The 20471-nt window shown below is 53.1% G+C and overlaps 2 protein-coding genes across 10 annotated transcripts; one reads left to right on the top strand and one right to left on the bottom strand.

The window, feature by feature from the left end:
* Positions 1–835: 835 nt before the first annotated feature.
* SHROOM1 (shroom family member 1) lies at positions 836–8585 on the top strand. 9 transcript variants are annotated; one of them, XM_086704272.1, is made up of 11 exons: positions 836–1136; positions 1539–1692; positions 2475–2640; positions 3864–4029; positions 5077–6085; positions 6176–6231; positions 6461–6670; positions 6862–7428; positions 7528–7663; positions 7770–8042; positions 8162–8585. In XM_086704272.1, the coding sequence occupies exons 5-11, from the start codon at positions 5114–5116 to the stop codon at positions 8492–8494; spliced, it is 2547 nt and encodes an 848-aa protein (XP_086560398.1). In that variant the 5' UTR covers positions 836–1136; positions 1539–1692; positions 2475–2640; positions 3864–4029; positions 5077–5113; the 3' UTR covers positions 8495–8585. The 9 variants fall into 9 exon arrangements, with proteins under 9 accessions (XP_086560398.1, XP_086560405.1, XP_086560412.1 ...); XM_086704279.1 differs by lacking the exon at positions 3864–4029; XM_086704286.1 differs by lacking the exon at positions 3864–4029 and having other exon boundaries at positions 2475–2636.
* Positions 8586–13751: 5166 nt separating this feature from the next.
* Positions 13752–17649, bottom strand: SOWAHA (sosondowah ankyrin repeat domain family member A). The gene has a single exon (XM_025924984.2). The coding sequence runs from the start codon at positions 17160–17162 to the stop codon at positions 15453–15455; it is 1710 nt and encodes a 569-aa protein (XP_025780769.1). The 5' UTR covers positions 17163–17649; the 3' UTR covers positions 13752–15452.
* Positions 17650–20471: the final 2822 nt, after the last annotated feature.

Consider the following 20471-nt stretch of genomic DNA (forward strand, 5'->3'; position numbering starts at 1 on the left):
TGGTAGCTTTGATCCTTGGTCTGAATTCTGGGTCCTTGCCATTGCCACCAGCAAAACTTATCATTCAAGGATGCCAGGATGGGGGACACAGTCCCTGCCCTCAGGCACTGGAGGACTGAACGTGCTCAGCAAAGGGCCCCTTAGTCCCTTCTAGGAATGGAGCATTTCTTGGCAGAGCCAGTAGTCACAGGATAGAGGTTTGTGAAGTAGGGACAAGGAAGGCTGAGGTCTAGCAGGGAGGAAAGCACTGCTATTGGCAGTGAATTTAGAGCATCTCTGAAGTCCGGAGAACCCCAAAGGCACCGACCTTGAGAACCAGACTCCAAGGCTGGAGTGACCTCTATCCAAGCCACAGGAGACGTGCTTACATGCAGCTCCTAACGGACCCACTGAAGGCAGCAGAAGCGAATACACAATGCACCCCCTGTGGTTCAGGTGGCTGGCCAGAGGGCCTAGATTAATGCGGGTAGTAGGAGAAATGGAGAAAAGGCGTGCAAAAATCGGAGATAAGAGCCTACTGTGGGAGTCAAAGAGCTGGACGAGTTTTGGAAATGGAGGATGTGGAGGGGGAGAATTGGTCCAGGAGTAACTTAGCATCTGCACTGCACACAGGAGAGGAACAGAGACACCAGCCCCCCGGGCCGATGTGTTTACTCAGCTAAGCTTGAAAGGAATTGTGGCCGTCTGGTGCCCTTGGGGCCCGCTCAGGGGTCCCCTACCGAGGGGGCTGTCGGGACCCCCAGGGACCCGAGCCCGCGCACCACTGGCGCTGAAGACACGCCCGCCGGGTCAGGCGGCGCTGGAGGCGGACGGGCGAGGGCCGCGGTCGCCCTTCCTCCTCCCCCTCTCCCGCTTCTCCGGCCGGGAGTAGGAGGCTTGTGTCCGGCGGGGGAACGAGTGTCCAACCCCCGGGCCCGGGGCTAAGGCCGGAGAGCGGACCCCACGGGGTGGGGGGCGGGGCGCGGGCGATCCCGGGGGCAGCGCCGCCACTCCGCGCTCCCGCCCCCGGTGGCCGGACGTGGCACCTCCCCCGCGGCGGCCGGAGCCTGGAGGTGGGGTCGGGAGCCGGAGCCCGGGGCTCTGATGTCACCGCGCGGCCGCCGGCGCCCAGGAGCGCGTCTCGGGCTGGAGTTCAGGTACGCTGCGGGGCCGACCGGCGGGATCCCCTTCCCAGCGGGGGCAGGACGCGCCCCGCGGCGGGGAGGGCTGGGGGGTGGGGCTGGGGCGCCGCGGAGCACCCGCGAGTCGTTAGTCTGGAGGTGTTCGCCCCGCGCCTAGTCTGGACTGCGCGGGTCGAGTCGGGCCCTGAGTGCGGGTACTTTTGGCTGAGCGGGCGGGGAGGACGCAGACACCGAGAGACTGAGGCTGCCGGGGGAGCGCGCCGTGTGGCCAGCGCACGCAGGGGGGTCTCTGTCCGCGACCCCCGGCTCCCGCCTTGCGGCCGCCGAGCCGCGGAACAATGCGGGCCCCCCTCGCCCAAGCTCCCGCAGTCTCCCGCGTGGGTCTGAGCCCTCCTTCCCCAACGCTGCACTCCACAGGAAAGGCCCCGAAATGTGCCGGCCCGCGGCCATCGGCTCTCCCGGCATCCCCGGGGTCCCGCTATCGCGCCACACCGCGTGACTCTGCCGCCCCCTGCGGTCGCCAGGCTTGCGCCTCTCTCCCGCCTCGACTCTCCAGAGCTCGAAGCCCCAGGTATGTGGCCCGCCCACGACCGCGGCCTCCTCTCCCCGGGTGCAGCCAGCATCCCGCCTTTTCTGCGAGCGGCGCGGCCCAGAGCTCGAGTCTCTGGGGACTCCATGTGGGCTAGAGCGACGGAGAGCGGAGGCTGCGCGGGCTGCACCATCGGGGAGGACCAGCCTGGAGAAAGGGCCCTCAGGGGATGGGAGAGTCCGCGGAACTTCCCCACATCTGGGGCGCTGGCATTCAAGACGCGTCCCTGGACCCAGAAGCTCACTGTGGCAGGGACACTGCGGGTGCAGGCAGTGTCCCCACAGTGAGCCTAGTTCTGAGGGAAGAACCATCCTAGAGGGGTGGCCTGGACAGCCTCTCCATAGAGAGGTCAAATGTGAGGTGGCCTTTGAGATAGTGTGCTTTAATTCCTGGTCATCGTTGATCATGTGAGGTTGTCTACCCTTCTGGTCGGTCACCTTACCTGTATTGGTGAGGTTTGAGGAGCCAGAAAGCTGTCTTCATCTATTTCCCTAACATCATCTCACTAAAAACCTGAGTTGGCCTGCTTGCCTGGTCCAACCTCTCTGCTGAGGTCTAGACCCACATCCCAACTTCCCAGCTTCCCAAACTTGCCACAGACACTATAAAGCCCACAGGCCCCAGACGGAATGAGCACTGGACCCCTGGCCAGTCCCCATCTCAGCTTCTTCCTTCCTGAGACTGACACCTCTACCTCCCAGGCCTCCAGCTCTGAACACTGAAGTCATCTTGGTCTCCTTTTCCTCTCTTGCTCTTTCATTCAGAGGATGAGTATACGTGACCTCCACCTGCTGGACCCCCATCTGGCAGTTTTCTAGCAAGGATTCCATGCTCCCCCCCCCCCCCCCAATCCCCCCGGCTCTGGAGAGGCTTGGCAGAAGGCCTGAAGAGCTCCTTGAGCTCTAGGCTTTGGACTTCACTTCTATGTAGGTACTGGCTCTGCAGCCCCCGCCCACAGCTGACACTAATGTGGGTGCAAGGGCTCCAGGGGTGCGGCCACCCCCAGCCACAGTGGCTGGCTGGACAGCAAGAGGCTCCTGCAGCCCATCAAGTGTGCAGACTCCTTGCTTTGTGTTGAGACCCCACAACACACTAAAGGAGCTGCATCCTCATAGCACAGCAGTGAGCATCCTGCATGGTTATCAGTCTCCTGGGGCCACCGTTAGAAAAGTATCCTCAAGACAAGTTAAGGGTAAAAAGCAAACGTATGTGCACACAGTTTTATTTTCTTATCCATTCAAGCTGTTTTTATTTGGTGACCTCAGAATCCTCGGTGAACACAATAACTCACAAATAAGATAAAATTTTCAAGGCCTTTTTGGAGGAACCTTTTTTATATCTGAACAGTCACTTGCCTATAGATGCAGGAAGCCAACAGTGGACAGACATAGGTAGCATGAGTCAGAGGAAACAATACTCCCAAGCTGGAATCAGAATAGGAAGAGAGAGGGCTAGTGTCCAGGTGCCTAGGGTGGGTTTCCTAGAGGAGGTGACTGTCCTCACCGGAGCTGCTACTCAGAGTGGCTTCTGGTCTTCCTCAAGTCCAGAGAGTGGAAACACTCTGCAAAAGAGGCCCCCAAACCTGAGCGTGAGGACCAACCTGCTGGGCTGGTCTTAGTGGGCATAAAGATGCCTCCAAGTCAGCAATGTCAAGATGCTCTGGTTCCAGGTCAGCTGACAGCCACTCCTGAGAACGTTGCAGGTACTGCCTCTGCCTTCTAGGAAACACTGTATCGTCACTCCTAACTGCCCGTACTGCCTGTGACCTGCACTCTGTAGCATCTGGGGCCTTGGGGAAGGGGGTGAAGGCTGACCATGAGTTCCAGTTTAGGCAGCTCAAATAAGTCTGCTTTTCAGTACCCGCTCCAGCTGCCAGTCACCCTCCTCTGCACCTCTTACCAAGCCAGCTCAGGCAAAGCAAGCCCTTCCCCTCCCCAAAGTCTCCAGAGCCCTTATGGAACCTCAGTTTCCCAAGACTCAATGCACTCCCACTCAATGCAACTCCTCCCCACTCTCTCTTCTTGGCCCTGGGGAGGTACTGATTTCTGGCCTCTCCTGCTGCACCTGTGCTTGCCTGCTCTTTTTGCTCCTGATAATGCATGAGAAACCTGGGCAGTGGCAGTTGCCTCATTCATTCTGTCCCCATTCACCAGAAAAGACAACTAGGGAGAGAAGAGTGGGCAGAAGCAAAGGAATTCTCTTTCTTCTCCACCAAAGCCACCCTCCATGCACTCATTGCAAATCTACTCCTTTCCATGCCATTCAACAACTATTTCTTTAACATCGACTTCATGCCAGGCACTGAGGGGACAGAGATGAGTAAGTGCACAGCCTGTTCTCTGGAAGCTCAGGGGTTGGAATGGGAAGAGGGAATCAGAATTGCAAGTAAACCAACAATTACATAGGGTGATGAGTGCTGTGTTGGGGGGAAGCTCAGGACACCGTAGGCGGTCCCAAAAGGTCTGGAGACCTTTAAGCTGGTCCCAGTAGGAGGAGTAGCAGGACAAAGTCTGGGGTGTGAGGCTCCAAAGCAGAGACCATATTATTCTGGAATCTGCCAGTATTTTGAGAGGAGGTGAGGGTGACTGTTTCCCACAGTGGAGTTTGGGCTTTGTTGGAGGACTCAGGCAGTTGGGGGGGTGGTGTGAGGGTAAACTGACTTTCAGCAGGGTTTGCTTCTAGGAAATTGATTCTGGCTGCAGTAAGCTTGGAGGCAGGCCCAAATTCCAGGCCGGGCTCTGCTTGTTACCAGCCGTGTGCCCCTGGGCAAATCATTTCCCCCAAAAACCTCCATGTCCTCATCTGTAAAATGCAGATAGCAGTTATAAGGATCAAGATAAATATTTATATAAAGCACTGGGAACATAACTGACACAGAGGAGGAAGGGAGGCTGTGAAGCTGTCCCTACCACCTGACCTGGGTCTTCCCCCCCCCCCCCCTTTCTTGGCTCCCCTGTGATCTCAGAACGTTCTTGACCATTGTTTATCAGGGAAAGATCACATGGAGAAGCTAACAAAGCTGGCAGGAAGCAGCCTGGGTGGGACTGGGTTGGGGAGGGAAGGAATATGGGTACATTCTCAGCGCTCCAGGAGGTGCCAGGGTAAAGGCGGGCTACGGGCCAGGAGAACCCCAGGAGGGAATGGGCCAGTTGCCAATTCCTTCCCCTGAGCTAAGGGAGAATAGTTAAGGCCCTCAAATTCCGATCCCAGGGGCTGGCCCCACCGCCTATGCCATCCCTGACCCCGGAAATGGCAGCACTAAAGATCCTGTGACCAAAGAGGGGATGTGTAAGCACCTGGCTGTCCCTGTTGGAGTGGCCAGCCTTTCCCGGCTCCTCCCCCACGGCGCCATCTGTGTTCTTCCAGGATCCACGGAGCTGGTCTAAGCACTCACCTGTGAGCCATGGAGGCCCTGGGGCCTGGGAGCGACCGCGCCTCCCCAGCCTCGTCCACTCGCAGCCTGGACCTGCGGCGGCTGTCCGCGCGCGCCGACTCGGCCTACAGCTCTTTCTCTGCGGCCTCCGGCGCTCCAGAGCCGCGCACGCCGTCGCCTGGAACTGACCTCCTCCCTTATCTAGACTGGGACTACGTGCGCGTGGTGTGGGGTGGCCCAGTCTCCGCCGCGCCCGCCGCCGGCCTTCGGGCGTCCCCGCAGCCCCGGCCCGCGGCCGCCGCGCGCAGTGGGCTGCGGCTCCCAGAGGTCCAGGGAACGTCGGGGCCGCTCAGCCGGCAGGCCACCCCGCTGCTGTTTGCTCTGGCGGCCGAGGCGGAGGCGGAGGCGCGGGCCGTCGAGCCGCCCAGCCCACCGGCCTCGCGGGCTGCCTACCGCCAGCGGCTGCAGGGCGCGCAACGGCGAGTGCTCCGGGAGACGTCCTTCCAGCGCAAGGAGCTCCGCATGAGCTTGCCCGCCCGCCTGCGGCCCGCTGCACCCGCGCGGCCCCCCGCGGCGCACCCGCGCTCCGCCTCGCTCAGCCATCCGGGCGGGGAAGTGGAGCCGGGGCGCTCTGGGGCTCCCGCGCGGGGACCAGTCGGCCGGGGGCGCCTAGCCACCCAGCAGCGGAAGTGGTGCTTCTCTGAGCCAGGGAAGCTGGATCGCGTGGGTCGAGGCGGTGGATCTGTGGGGGGATGTTCGAGTGACGCCTGCTCCAGCTCTGGCTTTGCCGGGCCCGAGCCCCAGGAGCGCAGGGTGCTGGCAGAGTTGGAAGATCACCAGATCAGATGGCTGCCTGAGACGCAGCCTCGAGGCACAGAGGATCCAGAACCGCGGTCCCTGAAGTTCGGTGACGCCCATAGGCCTTCCAGACGGAGTCGGAGTGCTTCAGGCGAAGTCTTGGCTCCCTGGGGAGGTTCAGGAGGGGTCATGCCCGTTGTTCAGGTGTGGAAGATAGGCTGCAGGCTTGGGGTAGGGGACATCTGGGAAAATGAAAACTTGAGCTACATTTCAAGCAACTGTTTGCCTTTCCAGGTTGCTCCCCAAGGAGCAGAAACCCCCAGACTGTTGTTTCAGACCAAACTTTCCAGGTGAGAGACATGGACCACCAGGGGACCAGAAGTTGGAGAGAAGCAGTTTTCATAGCTCTTGTCCAAGAAAAGAGAGGGCCCATCACCTACCCTCAGTTTGGGCCTTCTGATTTTGTCTTTTACAAACGGCATCCCTTACTATTCCCCCCACCTCCTGCTGTGTCTTCTGGTGCAGCACCTAGAGCTTCCTTTCTGGTCACTGTAGTCAGTGTGGGGTCCCTTCCTCCAGGTTCCTGACTCAGAAGGAAGCTGCAGTGTTGTGTCCTGCCGAGTGCCTCCAGAGCAGTCCTGCAGACCGTGAACAGAGGGTCTCAGAGACATGCCTTGGGTCTGCCCGACTCCCTTCCCTTCCTGATGATGAGGTTTTCCTGGAAGACGTCCCCTTGGTCAGAATGAGATCACCTCCAGACACCCATGCGCCCACAGGAAACCCAACCAGGTGAGTTGCCTCTTGCTTCCAAGCTGAATGAGATACCTCTTTCCCACACATAACAACAAAATTCTAGAGGGGAATGGAACCTTCTCCAGCCTGGCAGCCTGGCTTGTGGGGATGGAGACAGGTGGCCCTTGGAGGCCAGTGCTTGTCTTTGGACAGAGTTTTTTCTTATTCATTGTCTCTTCCACTTCCAGTGTCCATGTCTCTGACCAGCAGTATGAAACCGGCTTGGGCCAGGGGGTTGACCAAGCTGGAGTCCCCCCAGAGCACCCCCTCCATGAGCACCCAGAGACTGCAGGGGCAGATGACAGCTGGCGGAGGATAAATGGTTCTGTGAGCATCTCCAGGACTACATGCTGTAGCCCCCCTGGGACTGCAAATGGTGACATTCCAACCTTCAACCCCATTGGACTGCTGACCATTGACCCACTTGCAGCTACAGACCCCCTCAAACCTCTTCCAGTTGATGTCCTGGAACCTCCAGGCAACAGTACCCCAGGTGCTCCTGGCCGTACTGCCCTAGCTTGGGGCACTGGCCAGCCTGTTTCCAGGCCAACATGGCGCAGTCTGCGCCTTGAGGAGCTGGTTCAGGAGCTGGCCAGACTGGATCCCTCTATGAGTGACACACTCACTTCCTGTCCCAGTCCAGAGCCACCCCTGGGTCTGCTAGATGGGCTGATTCCTTTAGCTGAGGTCTGGGCTGCGATGAGGCCAGCCGGTGAGGAGGCTGGAAAGGACGCTGCTGGTACTCCTGAGCCAGGGTGAGTGTGGGGGGTACTAGGGACTAGGGGGATTCTAAGTCCCTGCACTCTGGTGGGTGGCGGGGAGGATAACCCAGGGAGCTCTGGTTTTGTACCCAGGTGCTATCTATTTAGCTCCAGCCAGCTCCAGCCAACTTCTCAGGAGATGAGGTCTGAAAACCATACCACCCACCCTGTGCCTGACCAACCCTGTGGTCAGGGTCTCCCTGATCCAAACAGCATCAAAGCCAAGAAAGTGAGTGTGGAGGGGGTGGTGGAGACTGGGTGGGGCAAGAGCCCAGAGTATGGGCTAAGAATTCAGAGTCTGGCCTCACCTTTAAGTACCCACGCCCTCCCTGCAGATGGAGCTAGCCAATCTCCTCCAAAAGATGCTGCGGGACCTTCAGGCAGAACAGGAGCGGCTGCACCGGGTGGCCCAGGATTGGGCCAGGCGCGGGGCTGCTCTGGAGGCCGTGGTGGGCCAGACCTGTGCACCCCGCGACCTAGAGCGGTTCAGCAGGTTCATGGCCGACCTAGAGCGCGTGCTTGGCCTGCTGCTGCTGCTGGGCAGTCGCCTGGCCCGCGTGCGCCGCGCCCTGGCCCGGGAGGGCGCAGATGGCGACCCAGACGAGCAGGTGACAGGGGTTCCGGCCGGGGGAGCGCGGGGTGGTGAGGGGCCTGCCGGCTTCTGGGACCATCCTGGGAACCACGGCGCCATCTCCCTGCTCACGGCGCGCTCTCCCTGCGACTGCAGGCCTCTCTGCTGCAGCGACTCGGTCTCCTGAAACGGCAGCAGGAAGACGCCAAGGAGCTGAAGGAGCACGTGGCGCGACGCGAGCGGGCCCTGCGGGAGGTGCTGGTGAAGGCCCTGCCCGCCGAGGAGCTGCGCGCCTATCGCGCCTTGCTGGCGGGCAAGGCCGCCGTTCTGGCCCAGCAGCGCAGCCTAGACGAGCGGGTCCGGCTCCTTCAGGACCAACTGGACGCCGTCAGGAGCGACCTTGGCCGTCGTCCCCTGCCTCTCAGGATGACCTTGCTCCCAGAGACCCGTTCTCCAGATAAACCGTCTTTCCCTCTGCCCCTCATCTAATTACAGGCAGTGGGGGTGGGGAGCATTTCTCTGCGCCTCACCGACATAACTGGGGGTGACGCTTGTTTACTCGGTGCTTTTCCCTTGGGGCGGGAAACTTCTAAGTGTTTTCATGTGGTCTTACCCAAGTCTTGTGGATTATTTGGTAATTAATTTATGGATTTTTACAACTGCAGTATTTCCCCTTTTTGTGATGAGAGACTCAGTCCAGGCTGGTTGGAGGGAGAGGAGACAAATTAGAGGAGCATTTAAATTTAAGATGAAAAACGGTCTTTTTACTTGTCTTTTCTTTCTTTCTCTTAATAATAATTGATGTGAGAAATGTGTGTCACCTGGAGGGATCTTGTTTACAGACCATGGACACCAGCCTTGCCTGAGTAGAGCAAAAGAGGGATTTGTTGGAGGGCATCAGTCAGGTGTGGGAATCCCTAGGAAGACTATACAAGCTTGAAACCGGTCGCGACCAAGGGAATGCTGGGCCCTCAACTCACTTGCCACCAGTAATCCTTTCCAGTTCTGGTGACTGCGTCACTACCACAAAAGCCTAGGCCTGATTGGCCGAATCCAGGTCTCTTTTGCTGGGTTTTACCTCAAGTTGAAGGTGAGGCATGAGGGCCCTGGAAACCTAGAATGTGGGGGCTGAGGACCTGGAGAGGCAGCTGAGCTTGTATGCTAGAGAGGCTGGGGTGGGGGTGCCTTGGGGTTGGGAGTGGGAGGAAGGTGCTGGTGTGGAACGAAACAGAGGACACATACTCCCCTCTGTTTGCGCATCAGCCCTGTGTACACAGAATCAATGTTAAGTTCTCAAATATACATGTGAGAATGTGCTTTAGTATTTGCAGCTGCAAACGCCAGGGCTGAGAACATAGTTCATGCAAATGTTCGGTGTATTTTTGGAAGCTGGGCACACTAAAAGGCATGTGTATGTGTATTTAAAGCCAACTGACCCCAAAGTGAGAAATCTCTGCTTCTGGGCTTGTTTTCTGATGCGTATTGTCACTAAGTGCAACTGGTTGGGAATTTTAAATGGTCGTATTCATAACAAAGCATTAGTTACAACAGTCGGGCTATTGAGCATAGAACAATGCTAACATTGTGCCTTTTTATAAAAAACATATGGGGCTCCTGCTGAGGCAGTTGTGGGTTCTAACATTATGCTTTGCTTCTCTCCTTTGAACACTGTGGGCGGGGCCTCCGCTCCAAAGTCCTCTGCCTAGCAGGGCAGCTCGCTTTGAAATAGTCTGGATGGAATCTACTTATTTCTGCCTCTTGGCCCGTAGAGTCCCCACTGCATTCTCCCATTGTGATACTCTTAGAAAAACACTTAACAGTCATCAGGCCAACGGAAATTGTGTACTTCAGACAAAGCACTTCCAGCCCGGGATGGGCTTGAGGAGCAGTGCCTGTCATTGTTCCGTTTAACTGCACTTTGGTTCTGTCTGGGGTTTTCCACGGAGAGTTATGAGGCTCCTGTGCTTGTCTTTACCAGATGGAGAGTACGGCCACACCTCCTGCACCCATCTTTCCGTTTTGCCTCTGTCTTCTTCTTTCTCCCTTTTATGCCCCTTCCACACCGTTATTCCCTCAAGGTGCAAGAAGGTGCACTATACATGTTCAGCACTGGCATCACAGGCTAAGACTTTTAGCGGTGCTGTGTGAGCGGGCTCCAGAAGGCCGTGAATTCGACCCGCCGGGGCGCTGCCAGCAGAGGGCACTGTTCTCCTTGTGATGAAAGCTACCTGTATTTCATAACGCATCGTCTACAGCTAGGAGGACTTCTGGGCTAACCACAGGAGTTTTGCCTTCCCTGCTGAGCAGTGCTCGTTAGGCCTGACGGCTGGATCTGAGCCTTTTTGCTTCTGTCGGAAAGGAATTCTGGCCAGCCACTGGGCCTTCGTTGGAAAGTTGTTGGTTAATGAGAAGTGGGGAGCAGGGAAGCCGGGGGTGTTGATATCGAGTTATCAGTATCAAAAAGAGCCTTACTTAGTCCCCCAGGGTGGAAAAGAGGGTTTCATGGGTCTCTTTTGGGGGTTCTGCCTCTGTGTCTTTTTTTTTTTTTTAACGTTTATTTATTTTTGAGACAGAGACAGAGCATGAACAGGGGAGGGACAGAGAGAGAGGGAGACACAGAATCGGAAGCAGGCTCCAGGCTCTGAGCCATCAGCCCAGGCTCGAACGCGGGGCTCGAACTCACGGATCGGGAGATCGTGACCTGAGCTGAAGTCGGAGGCTTAACCGACTGAGCCACCGAGGCGCCCCTGCCTCTGTGTCTTTAAGCCGTCAGCACACGCACCTGCTCGCCCCCAGCCCCGCTGCCTGCGGCGGTGTCCCTGGTTTTTTGCAGAGGGGCAGGCTTCGGCTGGCGTTGTTGCTAGGCAACAGCAGTCCCGCGGCCGCCTCCCCAGCTCCCCTAGCCCCGCCCCCGCTGCGCCTCCTAATGTGGATTTAATTAGTGTACTTTTTACCTTCAGACTGTGAATTGGAAACGGAATAGGGAAGCAGCGTTCCGCGGCGCCCCAAACCGGCGCGCAATCTGTCTGGAACAGACTGCTCTGCATACGGCGTACCTCCGGGAGCGGCTGCTGTAAACCTCAGGGATCCTCTCGGGAGCAAATCACCTTGCTGTTCATGCACATGTAAATCAGAAGCTTGTGAGGAGATTTAGGTCAAAGATGGTTGAGAATTGCAGAGAGAAGAGACGGAAGGGGAGTGTGGGGGCAGAGGGAGAAGGGGCAGGAGGCAGCAATTGCTGTAAAGCAATCCTCTCAACGCCCCCCACCCCGGTAGTGTTACCATCTCAGGCTGGCTACAGTTTAGACCATCACGGTAGGGGGTTTACCTGTTGTTGCAACTTAAATCAGCACCAACTGTCCTCTAGGAAGACTCCCCCCCCCCCCCGCCCCCTCCCCGCCGCCAGGAGATATCTGGACAAATTCCAACCCTTCCCCCCCACCGCGGCACCTGCCCGACTTGTTTCTCCATCTCTTCCTTTTTTCCTCTTCCCTGTAGTAACACGTGAGGCCACCTCTGCTTCACAGGCTCAAGTCCAGAGATGTGGTAGTTCTGGAAGGGTAAGGCCAGGACAGAGGTTCAAGGCAAAAAGCTATCTGGAGAACCATAAAGAGTCTATTTATGAAACCATTTTAAAAGGTCAAATAATTTCTTCCAGGAAAAGGTGAAAAAAAAAGGGGAGGGGGCGGAGAATATGGGTCCTGGGTGGTCCCAGCTTTATAATTGTGTTGAGAAGTGCTTTCAGTCCAGCTGGCTGAATGACATCTGGTTAGGTCTGGAAGGCGTGTTAGGGATGCTAGAGGAATGTGTATTAAGAAAGACATTGTGGTATCTATTTTCAACTAAAGTGATATCATACAGAACATGAGATAATCTCCTTTTGGTGGGAATATTTTTCCCAGCAGCTGCCATTGTTACTTATGTATACAGATACTAACATGGTAAAAGAGTGCTGATCCTGTAAAGCAAAGCCACTAATCAGAGCTATTTGGTTTTGGAATGCAGCCAGATACCCCTATGGGACCAACTGGGCACCCCGGTGATATTTCAGGATGGTGTTGCAGTTCCCAAGGAGCTATACCTACTTCTTTCCTATGCCCCACCCTCCTCACAGCCTGTAGGATAGGTACGGCCAGTCTTATGTCCCATGAAGGAGGGAGACAGAGTTTGGAGAATTAGGTGATTTGCCTAAGGTCACTAGATGAGTAAGGGCTGAGATAAGACCACCTCGCTTTTCTGCACCAGGACACTGTGATGGAAAAGAGCACCAGAAGGCCATCCCTTTCTGACAGTCACTAGCTGTGAAGCCTGGACAAGATACTTACAATTTGTTGTGGTGTCAGTTTCCTTGCTTTAAAATCAAGATACTAACAGAACATACTTTATAAGGTTGAGGTTAATACTTGTGCAGTGGTTAGAAGCATGCTGGTGCTTAATGAATGCAGGCCATATGTATATCACCACATATACCCTGGTCTTCATTAGATAAGTGAGACACATTTAAGAACAACCCCCAGCCTCCCTGAAAGGAAGTGTAAACCTTTATTTAAAAGCTTGCTCTGGGGGTGCCTGGGTGGCGCAGTCGGTTAAGCGTCCAACTTCAACCAGGTCACGATCTCGCGGTCCGTGAGTTCGAGCCCCGCGTCAGGCTCTGGGCTGATGGCTCAGAGCCTGGAGCCTGTTTCCGATTCTGTGTCTCCCTCTCTCTCTGCCCCTCCCCCGTTCATGCTCTGTCTCTCTCTGTCCCAAAAATAAATAAGCTTTGAAAATAAAATAAAAAAGTAAAAGCTTGCTCTGGGTGACTCATACACATCTATATCAATGATCAACTTCTCCTGCATTAAAAAGAGTGATTCTTTTCCCTGTGATGATTCTAGCCAGCTAAATTGTCTTAACTTATAAGCAACATTTATTTATTTATTTATTTATTTATTTATTTATTTATTTATTTAATGTCATTTGTTGGCAATACCCCTCACAGGTATACCTCCTGCTAGGCAATATATGTTACTTGAAAACTTTCCATATGCATATCAAAGTGTAATTTCCTACTGATTTACTCTATAGTTTTAGAAAGTCTTGACCTGTAAGGAAAACACAGTGGTTTTTAACCTAAGTTTTAGGCTTATTGATCCTGAACTCCTGACAAATGTTTTACTTCACTTGGAAGGCTGGCAGCATGCCCTTCTGAAACACAAAGATTCTTCTGGCAGCTTAAGTAACCCTCCTCTGATTTGAGTGTGCAATAAACATTAGTTCCTATTATTACTACTTTGCTGGTTTAGATTTTGTCTTTCTCCAGGCAGGTCATACCTGTGTTTGTGACCTTTGTTATACTTTTTCAGTCAAGCCTCTCTTTTACCATGGAAAATCTCTAATATTTTATTCCATCTTCTACACCTTCAGCAACTGAGATTGCTATAATTATTGCCTCCCACAATTTTTCTGCAGAGGCAGATTTAATTTGCATTTTTAAATAATTTATGCAGTTTAGCTAGAGTTCCAGGCAAGGAAGGTAGAAAGGGTCAGATTAGAGCCTACATTCATCTATTTTTTTTTTTTTTTTTTTTTTTGGTAACTGTGTGTGGCTGATGCCTTTATTTTGCAGATCAATTCAAACTCTTTCAATAATAGAATGCCAGGAAGAGAATGAAGAGAAACTGAAGAAATTTAGATTAGAAGACAGAAAAATACAGTAGCAAGAGCTGTAGAATGTTGAAGGGGAGTGCATTATCACACAAGCAGGAACAAAATGAGAGACTTGTTTATTTCATTGCTTAAATCAAAACATTCCATTAAGGATTGCCTTAAATAATGTCAGATACCTCACTGATATATATGGAAGGGAGGAGCCGCACTCTCCTCTGCCACAAGAACTATTTGATAGAAGTAATGACATGCAGACACAGTTCGCAAAAGCAGAGCATTACCACAATAAGATATACAAAAAGGCTGGTTGAGCAAATAGATTCCCCATCTTTCAAAGACAAAAAGAGCCACTATAGTTACAATGTGTTGAGCCTGGGACCTCTTGCTGATATCTACAAACCTTCGCAATTATAGATGTGAGCAAATGTCTAGGGAAGTTAGGCCATTCCTCTAAGTTCACTGAGCAAAGAAATTCTGCATTTGCTATTTTGGAATAAGTTGTTTGCTTTCAGATGGCTTTTATGATTATTTATTTTTGACAGAGAGAGAGAGACAGAGCATGAGTAGGAGAGGGGCAGAGAGAGAGGGAGACACAGAATCCCAAGCAGGCTCCAGGCTCTGAGCTGTCAGCACAGAGTCCGACGCGGGGCTCGACCCGGGCTGAAGTCAGACGCCTCAACCTACTGAGCCACTCAGGCGCCCGCTTTCAGATGGCTTTTAAAGATGGATATAACATACTTTTTGTTTTTATAGAATTTTCACATAAATTAGTAGCTCTTTAAGTGTACCCACTATTATTTAACCAGTTATTTTTCTGGTGTAATGCTATGACATTTTTTTCTTTGAATATTTACGTACTGCATCAAAAGGCTCAGCCAGATTTGAAAAACCAGATTCAGGAACATGGCACAATGGTGCATTCACAAATAAATCACACTTAAAAAATTAAATATTCATGCCAAATCCAAAAAATCACCCACCAGTGCCAAAGACATTTTGTATTTCATCATAAAGACAACCACAAATTAAATGTATTTGCCAAAATGCCTCTTTCTCTCAGTTAAATCATTCTTTCTCCCAAGATGCACTTGCTTCCTAATATTTAGCATTCACAGCACAACTGAAATTAATTACATTCACAATGGTCACATTCTGTCTCCAAGACTCTTTAGAATCTTGAACGCCTAAAATGAGGTAGGTAAAGGTTTAAGGGTTTTGTTGGTTGGGACTAATTTCCTTTAGATCTTGATCATTTTTTTTTAAATAGAACTCCAAAATATTTAGCAAAAGATTGAAAATGAGCATTTTGCCTAAAAATGGAAAAATATAATTTCAAAAGGCTATTATGAAAATTGTTTTACCTCATTTCAATTTAAAAATAGGATAAAAGCATCAGATTACAAAACCACTCTGTATCTTAAAGCTCACAAACTATCCAACACCACACAACATTTAGAAACCCTTGCTCTAGTTCTGGCTTGGGAGTGTGTAGATGCAGAGGTCCGGGTAACTCATGCAGGGGCCCTTAACTTCTGATCCTAAAATTCAAGTCTCCCAAGTTCAAGCCTGATTTCTGGAATTTGTTATAGGTGGCGCTCTCTCAGATCTCGATTCCCATCTTCGCAGACAGATCAAGCTTCACGCAGAAGCTAGAGGCGTAGGCCCACCTGGGTAAAACAGGCTGCAGTGGAGAAAGCTGGAAATAGGATGTAGCCACAGGTGTTGAGCCACTGTTCTGGGCAGGCTTGGACTGAGGGGCAGGCTGGGTTACATCAACCAAGCTGAGCCTCAGGGACCGTCAGGTTGTGGGAGGCAGGCTGGGCACTAGCCCAGCGAAGGGCCCCGGAGTAGGTCGACGAGAGATTTCTGAAAAAGCCGGTAGGCCACTGCGGGTCTTAGTCTTTTTACGTGGAGCCATGGGCGAGGCACCCAAGAACTTGCTCAAGGAGCCTGACTTCCTCAAGCCCCGAGCCAGGTCTTGGAGCATCAGGTCGTCGGCCAGGACACCCAGAAACGCGCTGGTGGTGGAACTGAGGATGGTGGCAGCCACTTGCACCGGGCGCCGGGTCGCAAGCGTGCCACCACTAGCTCCGGTAGCATCGAGCTCGCTAGAGCTTCGAAGGCTTGGGTCGCCGAGCAGGCGGCGGAGCGCGTAGGAGGCGCCGGGGGGCAGGTATTGGTAGGCGCGCCGCCCGCTATGGTCACGCACATGCACCTGCGCACCCAGGCGCACCACCAGCAGCACGGCGGCATCCTCGTGGCCGTGCAGAGCGGCCAGGTGCAGTGGCGTGTAGCCGCCGTGTGAGCGTGCGTTCACGTCGACAGGCGCGCCCCCGCGCCGCGCGACCTCCACCAGCTGCAGCGCCATCTCCCGGTCTCCGCTCTTGGCGGCCCAATGCAAGGCCGTGAAACCAGATATGAAGTCGCGCTTGGCCGCCAGGCCGCGGTCGCGCAGCAGCAGCCCGTGCAGCTGGTGGGTCCAGCAGCCCGCGGCCGCCCGCACTAGCCACTCGTGCTCGGTCGGCTCCAGAGGCACGGCGGACGGCGGCGGCGCGGCGGGCACTTCCTCGGTGTCTGGGCTCAGCAGGCGCGGGCCGGCGCGCGACAGGCGCCTCAGGTGTGGGGAGCGGCCCGGGCCCAGGCTGAGGCCCAGGCCAGACTCTTCCACCGAGAGCCGCCGCAGCAGCAGTGGGGAGCTCCGGGGGCTCGGTTCTTCCGACAGCTGCCGGCGCAGGCCCTGTTCCTCGGCCCGGATCCGGAGCGCGGAGGGGGCCGGAACGCAGCGCACCGGCAGCATGCAGGGCTTTGGCGGCGGCGCGTGCCGAGGGAGTGGTAGAGCTTCTTTCGTGGCTCCATGCCCAGGTTCCTGGTCCGGCGACTCCGCTTGGGACAAGACCTCCTCCGACGGTGACCTAGACGGCGGGGCCACGTCTGCAGAGAGTCCCTCAGAGGGCAGTTCTAGCTCAAAGGCTGGAATCTGGGAGTCGGAGGGTCCCCCTGACTGGTGGGCCAGACCTAACAACAGCTCCCCGTTCGGCTGAGTGGGCTCAGAGGCCGGATCCCCGGGGGTGTCCTGTGGCTCTAATGGCTGGGTCGGGTCCTCAAGTGGTTCCACCAACTGCTGCTCTGCAGGCAGGGATGGAACCCCCGAGCCGGGGGTTTCCCCCTGTGAGACGGAAGTGATGTTCGACGGAGGGTCTGGTATCTCGGGGGTGCCGGGGACGCACGAGGCCAGGGACTCTGGTCCCTCCCGGGGCCTAGGTTTCTTCCTCAGCACCACGAACTTGACGCCGTCAAACTCCCTCACCACAGCCACGTCGTTGACAAATTGCTTGAAGCGGTCCCTGCGGGCGGCACGGCCGCGCGGGTCGCCGGCATCCAGGAGCGGCTTAAAGCGGCTCACCAGATCCGAGTTGCGCACCTTGCCGCCGTGTTCCTGCAGGAAGCCCAGCACGGCCGCCTGGCTCACTCCGGCGGCCGCGGCGGCGGCCGCGGCGGCTAGCGCCATGGTCAGTCCCGTCCCGCGGGAGAGCGGAGGCCACCCCCTGCCACCCGCCCTGGGTTCCCGGCTGCCGGGGCAGGTGGACGTCGCCGCGCCCGCTGGGACTAGCCGGAGCAGAGGTTCCGGGAGTCACGTCCTCCTCCGCCACGCTCACCTGTTTTCACTGAGGCGGGACGGGCGTGACCACGAAGCTGGACCCCGGTCACGCCCGCGCCGCGGGGCCCGGGTGTCTCCTGGAGAAAGGTGCGGGGGGCCGCGGCGCGCGCCCACCGCCTCCGCCGCGCCAGGCCCCCAGTCTTCGGGGTAGGTTTCTGCCTTTGTATTCTGTCCAATGGGCGCCGGGCTCCATCGCCCGTGCTCGGTGCTCGCCTTACAGGTGACGGTTGCCACCAGGGCCGCGGAGGGAGTGGGGGAGCGGAAATTATCTACTGCACCCCTCCCAAGCCGGGAATTAAAGGCGCAGTGCCATGGTTCGGCTGGCTCCCGGTTGCTAGGTGGGCGTGTTTCCCAGGGATGCCGTGGTCGACCGGAGAGGGAAGGATTTTTATTTCCATAAGGAATAGTTAACCACCACAAAATATCAGGAGATTACTTAAAAGCAATATTTTATTTAAAGACCATCGGTATCTTTCCAATTGTCGATTCCTCTGCGTTTCACGGAGGAAAACGGCTTCTTGCAATCTGCAGCAAAGACAATTCATTGTGCATGGCCATGTATGTTACCCGAGGTTTAGAAGAGACGTTTTAATTTTTTTTTTTTTTTTAGTGTTTATTTATTTTTGAGACAGAGAGAGACAGAGTGCGAGCAGGGGAGGGGCAGAGAGAGAGGGAGGCACAGAATCTGAAGCAGCTCCAGGCTCTGAGCTGTCAGCACAGAGCCCGACCCAGGGCTCTAACTCACGAACCGCGACATCATGACCTGAGCAGAAGTCGGAAGCTTAACCAACTGAGCCACCCAGGGGCCCCTAGAAGAGACGTTTTAAAAAGCAGTAGTTTCATGATAAAATAGTACATGTTCACATGGAATTTTGAGAATAAAACCACAAAAGACACAATGAAGAAGAAACATCACTTGAAATCACCATTAACGTTTTGAAATAATTGTTCTTCTCCACCATACACATGAGTATGCTGTGCTTTAAAACAAGGAAACAAAACTGTAATTGTGCTGTATTTAAAATTTTTCTTTAATACGTAAATATATATTGAGCACCTAGTTTGTGCCAGTACCTTTTCAGGCTGTAATACATCAGTTAGCAAGACAGATAAAACCCCCTAACCTAGTAGAGCTCATGGGTTGGGGGAGGGGGGGGGGACAGAAGTAATATGGTGCATTCGAAAATTGTATAATATGCTAGATGAATACTATGGAGAAAATAAAGCAGAGTAAAACAGAGGAGGGGCAGACTGCCATTTTGCACCCTGTGTTCAGGGTAGGATTCTTTTGAAGGTCCCATTATACAAAGACTTGAAGAGATCAGGTAGTTATGTAGCTAGGTAGAAGAAGCTTTTCAGCTGAGTAAGCCACCAGGGCAAAAAAAATAGGATCAGCTTAATTTTCAAACACCATACTACAAGTAGATACCCAGAGGTGCCACTCAGTAGTAGTTAGCGAGAATAAGACAGGAGTCAAAATGCCACACTTGAAGCATAGCTCTCTACCTTGGAACTTGCTTGACCTCTCTGCACCTCAGTTTTCGTATCTGTAAAGTGGGGATGATAATAATGCTTACCTCATCACGTTGTTGTGAGGATTAAGTGAGAAAATAAACACAAAATACTTAATACTTGGCCCACAGTGAACATTCAAATTGTTATTAGTTGTATAGCAACTATTATACTATTATCACTGACTAAAACAAAAATGAGAACAGTGAAATATGAAAGACCATCTTTTCCCCAATCCCATTTCCCAGGGTGATTTCTATCTTTAGTCCTATTTCCACAATGCTTAGTATTTAATATTTTTTCTCCCATTTCATAGTGTGAACATTTTCCTCAATGACAATATCTATTCTTTAAAAATATATGATTTTTGAGCCTATGTGGCTCAATTAAACATCTGACTTTGGCTCAGGTCATGGTTTCATAGTTCGTTGGTTCGAGCCCCGCGTCCAGCTCTACACTGACAGCTCAGAGCCTGGAGCCTGCTTTGGATTCTGTGTGTTTCTCTCTCCCTGCCTCTCCCCCGCTTATGCGCTCTCTCTCTCTCTCTCTCTCAAAAATAAATAGGTAAACTTTTTAAAAAACATAAAAATGTATGATTTTTAAACTAAAAAAATTTAATAACTTTTAAAAAAAGATTTTTTTTTTTTTTTGAGAGAGGGAGAGTGCAAGTGGTGAAGGGGCAGAGAGGGAAGGGAACAAAAAATCCACAGGGGGCTCTGAGCTGACAGCAGACCGCCTGATGCGGGGCTCGAACTCACGAACCATGAGATCATGCATGACCTGAGCCAAAGTTGGATGCTCAACTAACTGAGCCACCCAGCTGCCCCTTTAATAAAATTTTTAATGTTTATTTTTGAGAGAGAGAGAGCAAGCAGGAGAGGGGCAGAGACAAAGGAGAACAGAGGAAACGAAGCAGGATCTGTGTTAACAGTAGCAAGACAAATGTTGGGCTCGAATTCACAAACTGTGAGATCATGATCTGAGCTGAAGTTGGACGCTTAACCGACTGAGCCACCCAGACGCCTCTAAAAATACATTTTTATTATGGCATCAAATAAATGTAGTAGTATTACACTTTGTTTTCTTATAGTTGGCAGTCTGTATTATTTCCAGTTTTTAATTCTTATGAATGGTGGTGCTCATATACAAAACTTTGTGCACATTTCTGATTAATTCCTTAGGATAGAATCCTACAAGTCGAATCACTAGGTCAAAGGGAATTATTTTCAAAACTCTTGAAACTTAATGCTAAACTGTTTTCCAGAAAAGTTACAGCCCCATGAAAGTACCTTGCCTTTCCCTCAATGGTGCTGAGTAGGATCTTTTAACTTGTCATTTTCGAAGGTGAAAAGTTGTATCTCACTCTAGTTCCTATTTATTTTATTACTAATGACGTTAAACTTTTCCCATCTTATTTATTGGCTATTTGAATTTGTTCTTTTGTGAATTGCCTTTCTCCCCTTTCCCCATTCATTTTTCTTGTTGATATGTAGTTATTAACCTTTTATTATATATGTTGTCAATATTTTCCAAGTTTGTCATTTGCCTTTTAATTTTGTTTATTGATGACAACCATTTATAAATTGTAGATATTGTATCCTTTTAGCTTAAGAATGTTAGTGCAAAATCAGAAGGTACATCTCCCGG

Source organism: Puma concolor, chromosome A1 (genome assembly GCF_028749965.1).
Source record: "Puma concolor isolate L17-30 chromosome A1, mPumCon1.1.hap2, whole genome shotgun sequence".
Lineage (NCBI taxonomy): Eukaryota > Metazoa > Chordata > Mammalia > Carnivora > Felidae > Puma > Puma concolor.

What these genes read in the sequence shown, in the direction of transcription:
- SHROOM1 (XM_086704272.1), top strand. Translation starts at nt 5,114, where the DNA reads ATGGAGGCCCTGGGGCCTGGGAGCGACCGCGCCTCCCCAGCCTCGTCC. An exon ending in TTTCAGACCAAACTTTCCAG is followed by an intron (nt 6,232 to 6,460) that starts GTGAGAGACATG and finishes CCCTTCCTCCAG; the next exon opens with GTTCCTGACTCAGAAGGAAG. An exon ending in ACAGCATCAAAGCCAAGAAA is followed by an intron (nt 7,664 to 7,769) that starts GTGAGTGTGGAG and finishes CCCTCCCTGCAG; the next exon opens with ATGGAGCTAGCCAATCTCCT.
- SOWAHA (XM_025924984.2), bottom strand. Translation starts at nt 17,162, where the DNA reads ATGGCGCTAGCCGCCGCGGCCGCCGCCGCGGCCGCCGGAGTGAGCCAG.